This window comes from Notothenia coriiceps, unplaced genomic scaffold (genome assembly GCF_000735185.1).
Source record: "Notothenia coriiceps isolate Sejong01 unplaced genomic scaffold, NC01 NC01_scaffold00016032, whole genome shotgun sequence".
Taxonomy (NCBI): Eukaryota; Metazoa; Chordata; class Actinopteri; order Perciformes; family Nototheniidae; genus Notothenia; species Notothenia coriiceps.
In genome coordinates, this window is record NW_011348733.1 from 52,998 (window position 1) to 62,400 (window position 9,403).

At 38.2% G+C, this 9,403-nt stretch overlaps 1 protein-coding gene across 1 annotated transcript in view; it reads right to left on the reverse strand.

The window, feature by feature from the left end:
* myripa (myosin VIIA and Rab interacting protein a) overlaps positions 1–8,754 on the reverse strand; it is a 27,574-nt gene extending 18,820 nt beyond the window's left edge. Inside the window, exons 1-3 of the mRNA XM_010775742.1 lie at positions 8,401–8,754; positions 7,058–7,228; positions 263–484 (exon numbers count right to left, since the gene is read on the reverse strand). Of these exons, the coding sequence (XP_010774044.1) occupies positions 263–484; positions 7,058–7,167 (332 nt within the window). The 5' untranslated portion in view covers positions 7,168–7,228; positions 8,401–8,754. The remainder of the gene's footprint in view (positions 1–262; positions 485–7,057; positions 7,229–8,400) is intronic.
* Between the last annotated feature and the right edge of the window lie 649 nt (positions 8,755–9,403).

Consider the following 9,403-nt stretch of genomic DNA (forward strand, 5'->3'; position numbering starts at 1 on the left):
GAAGGAGGGGGGTTCGATCTCAGCCCCAGCCGTCAAGTCGCCATGGACAAAATACTTAACCCCAAGTTCCTCCTGATGGCCAACAGTTTCCTCGATCATGTTGCACTTGTAAGGCAGCCTCTGGTGTGTGAATGCTGACTGAGGGGTTCTAAAGACTGAACAAATACCTATATAAATGCAGTCAACATTTACCAACAATAACACCACCAACACTACTTCTATTTGTATTAAGACACTAACACTACTTCACCACCCGACCTACCTGCTCTTCTGGCAGGCGGAGCAGAGCCAGGTTTTGTCTCGCTTGCTGTAGACGCGGCAGGCCTTGCAGACGTTGAAGTGGCAGTCGAGGCACGGGCGCTTGGGGTTGAGGAGGAAGTTGAAGGGCGAGCAGCAGCGGATGCAGCAGCGCCGGTTGAAGCAGCTCTGCCGTGAAAGCAGGAGGCAGCGACTGCCCTCCTCATCCAGCTCCTGCTTCAGATCACTGTGGGGAGGGGAGAGGGAGGATGATAGTGAAATCATAAATGTGTGTGTGAGAGAGAGAGAGAGTTATACAGCGGGAAAATACTATTACATATTTGTGTGTGGCTGTGGTTCCTCTCTGATAGTTTACCGAGTCAAATAGGATATTATTTGAAGACATGAAGTACATACAAACACACCCAGTCACACTGACCTCTGCCAACTGTTAATGATATTCTGGGTTTTCCCTTTCCTGTAGTGTGTTCAAGGTTCTTGTGCATGTTAATGGTCAACAGAGGCTAAAATCCCAAAGTCCCCTCCAGAGGGAGTTTCTCTCACTCCCCCCCTGCCTGAAACGCTTCCATTGGACTCCTTTGATTACTTCTGTAACGTAGTGACATCACTATGTAACACTCACGATTATGTCCTTTGAACAGCATGTAAACATGTCACATTAGAGGCACAAAATACAAATATGAACCTGAAAATGAGCTTAAAATTGTTTCGCAAAGTCGTTATTTTAGTTATATTATAGTTATTACAAATGGTAAATGATGATTGAAAAATATTTTCAGATTTTGAAAGATACATACAGTGTGGTAAATCAGGAAATGTAACAATTGTACAATTTAATATAAACAAATATAAACGTAAGGGAGGCTTTGGCGCAGTGGACTAGTGCGTTGGTGTTCGGATCAGGGGGTCAGGTTCAAACCCCACTGCAGGTCGTTGTGTCCCTGAGACACTTCACCCCGAATTGCTCCTGTGGGGATTGGCGTATTGAGTATGTAAGTTGCTTTGGATAAAAGAGTCTAACAAGTGACATGTCATGTAATGTAATAAAACATGAATATATAAAAAATGTTTTAATTAAATATGAAAATCAAAGTTCTATTAAGCCTTTGCCTTTTTTGGTGGTTATATCTGACTTATATTAACATACATTATTCATTCCAAGGTGGCGAGAAGCAGTCAGAGCTCTTATTAAAAGTCAAATTATCATCCATAAATGTCTTGTTTGAATATTTGAACAAAGCATTTATCACTTCACATTCATTTAAATGTCACCTGCTGTGCTCATGTAAAGGTTGAAGCAGGCGGACGTGCTGAATAATACATTAGTTTGTTCTCCTCTGCAGCAGCAGGAGCTTTTCTACGAAGTGGGGAACCATAAATGTTTATTATTGTACAAGAAAAAAAGGCCACAAGGTCCATTAAGTGGCTGATCTGGAGCTTTTGCTCACATGACTGTTTTTTATGCAATTACAAATACAAACATTTCATTTTTTTTATTTTGTTGAAGGCTTTTATTTTATGTTGGTTTAAAAATTAAGCTTCAATATAGAAATGTGTTATTTGGAAAATAACAGTTTTAGGAAATGCTGTTAATGTGCTGGTACATAGGATATAAAAATCCTTAAGATGTTCATATTTTTACTTACTAAAAACACTTGACTAACTTTGAGTACACTATTCAAAGTTGGTCCATAAAAAACTATTGCTGTTTTACAAATATATAAAAAAATAGTTTTCTACATTTCAAAAATTGTAAAGAATAGTTTTGCAGCAGATTTCACAATACCACAAGCAAAATTAAACATTTCCTTGTTTATCATAATACTACTTCCATGCATGTAGCTTGCCCAGCAATACAACTTCAAAGCATCCACAACCACGTACACATGAACAATCGCTACATCTCAAACAGATGCAAACATGGCCGACTGCGACTTATAGTGACAGAATACAACATTACTGTAGAGAAACAAGATGGATGGAGGCAGAAGAGAGACGAATTGGAACTTGTGTAAGTAGCGCTGGAAGGAAAGTGTCACAGAAATCCGTTATTTTCCCATCAGGACGGCAGGAGCACCCGCCACGACTGAATCATTTATAGGTGATTACTGCAGCAGACTGATGGAGTCTGACAACACGAGGACGGAGGACAGGGGCAGCAGAAAGAGCCACTGTGGGTTACAACGTTTATTTTATTTCAGTTTTAAATGTAATTCTAAATGTAAGGCCAAAAAGGAATTCCTCCTTTCCTTTTTACAGAGATTTGTAGAGACGGTATTCACTTCAAGGACATTTGCCTCCTGATATGGATGTTTTAAAGTGAATTGATAATTGACCTTTAAAAACCGTATGCTCCAACGTTAAACTATTGGGTTGAACATTTAAATCCCCAAGACCTCGACAAATGCATTGGACCGTCCTTGGTGGGACAGTTTTATTCTTTTCCAACTTTAGAAATGATGTGAGTCGGGGATGAAAGGGATTTCCAAACTATAAATATCTGACAGTGACCCTCAGCTGCCCTCTCACTTCAGCAGCACACTCCATTAGGGAAGGTATTAATAACTCAGGCACAGGAGGATAGCAGAGTAACCTGCAGAAATAAACATGAACACAATAACATCCATTCACATAAACACAACTCAGCAGACAAAGCTGCAGCTAAGGAGCCAACAGAGGAAGATGCAACAACAGCAGTCATTCATCATCTCTCTGACTCTCATCTGAATAATTTAGAGGCATGAAACACGCTGTAGATGTTGATCCGCTCACTCTGTACAGTTTATCTGAAGAGAAGCTTCGTCCTCACACAGCCTCGTCTAAAGCAGCTTTCTATCTTCGGGCGTAAAACGAGAACAAGCAGGAGGGGCTCGAGCTGTCAGCTGCAATAATCCTCACAAAAAGTCAGTTTCAAACCCATAAAATGATGTGAGCTGCATGTATGTGTGTCTATTTTTATTGTGTTGGAAGATTCCAGCATAAAAGAGGATAATTGAGATTATTTATTCCCATGATTTGTGGCTGAAATTAATTTTGGCGAGACATTTCCTTCGTGTAATTTGTTTTTTTGATTGTTTTTTTGTTGGTTGGTCGGTCCTATTGGATTTAGGCCAGATTTCAATCCTAAAATTATTTATATATATTTTTTTCTCTCTTTTGGAAGTAATTTGAATATTGTATTGGAAATATAACACGGAGTTTTATTTATATCAAAGTTAATTCCATAAGCATGAAAAATTGGGATTATGTGTCAAATATATGGCAAATAATAAACAATTTTAAATATGCATATTTATAAAATACAGAACCAATCTGGAAATCTTTTAATTAGTAATTAAAATAATAATGACTTCATCCTGGTTGGATGTGACATTCAAAAAGACATTTGAAAAGGGAAACTGCGTCAATTTTAACTTATTCCGTACTTTATAACTTAGATGACCAAATATGTACATATGCTGACAGTTATTTTACAGTTTTTTACTCATCTCCTATTTCAGTCTTTTATTATTATTATCATTTAAAAAAAAATCTTGATTTTCTTGATTTTTGATTTTATTAATCTGTGTGAATCTTTGCTGTCCTGTGTTTTCACGCTTACCCTGTTGCTGCTTTGTACAACTGAATTTCCCCTCGGGGATTAATAAAGGTTTCATCTTATCTTATCAATAAAACAAGAATAGAAATAAGATTATTTGTATGATTATTTTCTATTTCTTCTCAGCACATTAACTGATTAGATAACAATCACACAAGATGCTACCTTTTCGAAGGGTACATAGTTACGTTTGTCTGCGTATCTCACATCTTATTACATCTAAATACAATTTGTGTGTGCACTAAGTATGTGTGATAAGTCATTAGGTAAAATAACAAACACAAATAAAATGTTTACTGCAGTTTTGAAAACCTTTATCTCTGCTCATGACTCCCCCTGATGAAAGACACATGCATATTATCTTAAAATATTCTTTTTTTATGAGTAAAATGACCTGCAGTAATTATACTGATGCAACAACCTCGAGAGTAAGGGAGGGAATATTTTATCTAGCTTGATATCAGTTCTGTTACCAATAACTGTGTGATATTTCAGTTCTCTTTCACACACACTGTTACAAGATAATGCTGCTATCAGTCAGCAGAGACATGTCCTCTCTGCATTAGAAGAAGGGAGGCCCTGTCTTGCAACCCTAACAACAAGAAAAGCAAACTTCAGTGCCGTCTTCATCTCTCATCTGTTTTCCTTTCTACTCTTCCCCTCGCCTGGCTATCACTCTTCGCAGTTTGACATTCAGAGCGGCTCCTGGATTTAATCCCAGAGGGTGTCAGAGAAAGAAATTGAAAAGCAGGATGCAGTCAGAGTTCACTAAGCGACAAGAGGAAGCAGTGCAAACCCTGCATAACGTGAAGGGTTTACCATCAGATGTGATATCTGGAAATGGTACATGACCCCATGTCAATGGACGTCATACAGGAAATGACACAAGAAAGTTTTTGTTCGAATCCATGATTTGTTTAGTTTTTTTGTTAGTACCGTTTGAGTTCACCATTGTTTTCTCATTTTGCTCTTATTTTAGGTACAAGTAAGACGTCGAGAGCACTTTTGAAAAACATATCTTGAATTTAAAGCTCACAAATTGTTCTACCGAAAAAAGGAAACAAGTTCTAATTTGAGGACTAATATAGCTAATCCTAATCACATTTGTATTATTCTAAGGGAATCTGACTCCACTTACACGATGCAAAAGCAATAGTGTTTTTGTTTATATTACAACCTCTTTGGCTTGGTGCCCAAAGGAGAGAGGCAGTTTCTGTCTTATGGCCACTAGGCTCACACTTCAGATGTCAATAAGCAGTTGAATCTAAGAGACATTGAAAGTGGAAAGAAAAAAAAGGCATGAAAAACAAAGTGTGATGTTGTTGCAAGTCAGGCATATAAAACAAGTTGACTTTAACAGCATCCATCACCAAAAAAATGAATATACTCCTCACATTAAGCAAATGTCCCATAGGGTAGATATCTGTCTGTGTTATTGTGTTGCTCTGTTGGAGAAGCCTGTGACCTAAGAATGTCATCGGCATAGCTACGCTGTAGATATGTTCGTAGGACAAAATAAAGAACCTTGAACCTTGAACATTGCTCTGTTGGAACTCTTTAGGAAATAACATCCATTAGGTTTATCTTGCATGTGTGGTCCAGTGTGTTATCTTTGATTGGGTACCCTGATGGCTAAAAGCTTTTTTGGTTAAGTACGCAGAAAAATAATATTGTGTTAAGAATAAAAAGCACAAGGAGCAGGTAAAAGAGTCAGAATGAAATGACGCGACTATTATGACTGTACAGACCTATGACAAGCAGACAAATCATTTCCTACTATTATGTACTTGTCTCTCCCACACAATTAGCATCTTATTCTGTCTTTGTGATCCAACTTGTTTTGTTGGGGAAGTTTTGAGGAAACCATTCTGAGTACAACAGGAAAGGGAGGTCACTTCCTGTCCGGAGCAGAGACGCAGGATAGGAAAACACCCTTAGAGATGTAAAAATGCCTCGAATGCACACTGAGCCCCAACCAATGTGACTGATTTTACAATATGGTTTAAAGTTTATATTTTTTATTCAACAATATATTATTCATAAAAATAGTTATCACCGCAATAAACTGTATTTAATTTTGTCTTAAAGGTGGGGTATGTAAATTTGAGAAACCGGCTCGAGATAGACTTTTTGTTATATTCCATGGAATGCTCTTAACATCCCGATAGCAATGAATATCTTAATCGCTTTGACAACAAATCCATTAAAGAAATGTCATCTGTGGAAGCTGTAGAACTGTAAAAAGCACGACCAATCATTTTAGCCGGCCCGGCTAAAACAAACTGGATGGCCTACCTGCCTGTCAGCCTTCCGTCTGTGCACAAACTTATCTCGTGCCCTCATTGGTCATGTGGGCGTTCGTGTGTGTTGGAGGAGGTGCTCTGTAAGGAAGTGGCAGATTTGTTCCGGCTGAGTATTTTCAAATTCTAGCGCACTCGAGCTGGTTTCACCAAAATGACCTACCCCACCTTTAATGTACATTATTGAGTTTCATATTCTGTTCTTGTACATATCATATTTTATTTACATGTAGGCTATATAGACTTCTTGCACTATTTTGTATCTGTATTTTTGTATTCTATTATATATGTTCAGTGTTTCCCCTAGGATGGAGTCATATAGCGGTGCTAAGGCACGTTTCTATGTGTCTGCCAGCACAAGAAGGCCTAGTACATACAGTGCCAATGTCTCAAGATTTAGCAAAATACACCTTTATTGAACATACAGTAACACAAATACTATAAATCTCCGTAACAAACAATCAAAAAGGGTCGCCACTTATTATTTATTTGTGTGGTACCTGGCTGGCGGCACCGCTATTTGTATATAGGGGAAACACTGGTGTTGCATTGTTGGAGGAGCTCGGGTCAGAATCATTTCATTGCTACACTGTAGCTTATGTGCTTATATGACAATAAAACCGTTGAATTTGAATTTCTGAAATGGTAGACAGCATAGTAGAGCTGCAAGTAACTATTTTGTTACTCATTTATTATTTGCTTGGTCAATAAAATGTCAGGAATAGTAGAAATTGTAGTTTAACAATTCATCGATTATCAAAATTGTTGTCGTTTATCCGTCATTTAATGAATGAGTGGACTAATGGTTGCAGTTGTACTTTATAATGAGTATTTGTGTTATTTGATGTTGGAAATGGAGCCGCTGTGATGCAAGAACATTTGAAGTATTATCGTATCTGACCTGAGGCGCTCCTCCTCCTTCTTGCGCAGCCTCATGTCTCTCTGCACCACCTGCAGCACGTGCTCCGCCTCGTTGTCCGTCAGCCCGGACAGATCCAACTTCTTGCCCATCCTGACAAACCTCCAGCTGTCACTCAAAGCTCGAACCAATCAGAAGGCTTGTTGTTATCATCTGAAAGAGGAGAAAAACACACGTAAATAAACAATAAACAACAGCAATCAGAGCAGAACATGACAGTGAAAAAGGGTAACAGTGCATTGTACATAATCAGTGGAGAAAAGTAACTAAGTTTAAATATGTATTTGAGGCATTTATATTTTAACTGAGTATTTCCATTCCTTCTACTCCACTACATTTGATGTTATATTATGGTTAAAGAGAGGACTTTGTTTAATAGGATTAGATTGGTAAATTTTACAAACTATCTAACCCAGTAAATAGTGAACAATTAGTTTCACATTTACCAGCTGCTAAATTAAAGCACATCAACTAAAATTATAAATTCAGTGAGTAAAATAAAAACATCGTTAGAAAACATCTACAAGTACTACACACAATAAATGAACGGCCTTTGTGAGGCAGCATGGGTACTTTTTTGAAATAATGATATTATAAATGATGTTTTTCGTTTATAAAAAGCTATAAGTATCTGTTAAAGAGACATTGTGTTGAAATATTATTATTATTATTATTATTGTTGTAAAGTGCCCTTCACAGAGTCATAATGCATAACTGGAATACTTCCTGCATGTGTATGACAGTGAATACAAATAAATAAATCAGTTTTTCTAAACATTTTATGCATATATTCAACCTCTTAGTTGATATTATAGAGTTAACCGCAGAACACTAAGCACTTTAAACGCATTTGGAGGTCCAACAATCCACCTACAAGTAAATCAGAGGTATTAACACCGAGCAGGATTTGGTGTTTTCCGCATTAGCATTTCTGAGGAGCAAATCTCTCTCTGATAAAGTGGAACATACTTTTCTCTAAATGTTCTAAAAGAAGCAAACATGGCAGCAGATCAGAGGCTGCAGTGAGTCCATGGATGTGGAAATCAGATATAGTGCCAGACTGCCAGAACAAGATAGTACAAGAAACACCGTTTATCTCAGTGTAAACTATAGCGATGATCCATACTCATGGTGCATGTTATGCATCAAATCTCGTGAATTATGTAACTTAGATGTTGAAAAAATATCAGTGTATCAAAATTGGAATAAAAAACACAATTGAAGACAATTTGTATGGAAATATTGTAGTGTGTTGATTGTGATTTTCGAGCAGGATGTTGACAACAAATATATTTAATTAGCAAGAAAAATGAATACAAACTCACCGATCTCGGCGTGTGTTGTCCCCGCTGAGTGAAATTGACCAACGGGGCACCTTCAGTTTACTCCTCTCGTGAATTGTGTGAAGTGTAGCCACAAAACGATTAAAATACAACGTAAAATAGGACGTTTTTAAAGTCCTGTTTTATTTTTCTGTTGCTGTTACTTTTGTTGAGGAGAAGTTTCACAGGTCTGATCCGTGCAGCCTGCCCCAGTTCCTGAAGGGAAACCAGGATAAAGTCTGATCCGGTCCAGTGTTTCTCTGCTGGGAACAAGGAATTAGCCGAAATGGAGGTGATGCAAGGTTGAGAAAAACAAGTCAAGAGTGAAAAGATAAGAGCGGAGTGTTTCACTTTCCTGCGGAGGTTTGTAGGCTACGTTACATTTCGTTGAATTGTTGGGCACATTTTCCCAATCTTTTGACCTGTTTCTTGATTTATAGCCTTCCCTGTATCACATGACTTCCACGAAACATGTGTAACACAAGCAGTGCCACAGGTCGAGTGCTTGAGGATAAAATAAATGCTATTTTTTAGAACAGGATAAATGCTTCAGAGCTGCAGACAGTGAGGGTGTCTCGAGGAAGCTCTCTGATTGGCTAATGAGGAGCAGGTGAGTGACAGAGGCGGGAAACACTGAGGGCTACTAGCGGTCAGGTGGAGAATTAAAGTTGAGGTTTGTTATTAAAGGTCCCATGTCATGGCCATTTCTACTGCTCATAATTCCATTGTTGAGGTCTACTAGAATAGATTTATATTGTGCAATCTTTCAAACTCACATTGGTTTCTCATACAGCATCTCTGTATAGTATGTGTATTCACCATGGTATTCACTCTCTGTCCTACATGGCTTGTTGGAGCTCCTGCCCCCCCTCCCGTGAGCCCACTGTTCTCTGATTGGTCAGCTCGCCCACTCTGTTCTGATGAGTCCACCACCGTTACAGCGGAACATCAGTGATTATGTGTTACAATGGCGTTAGCAACCAGAAAATGGCACGGCTCTCTGCTG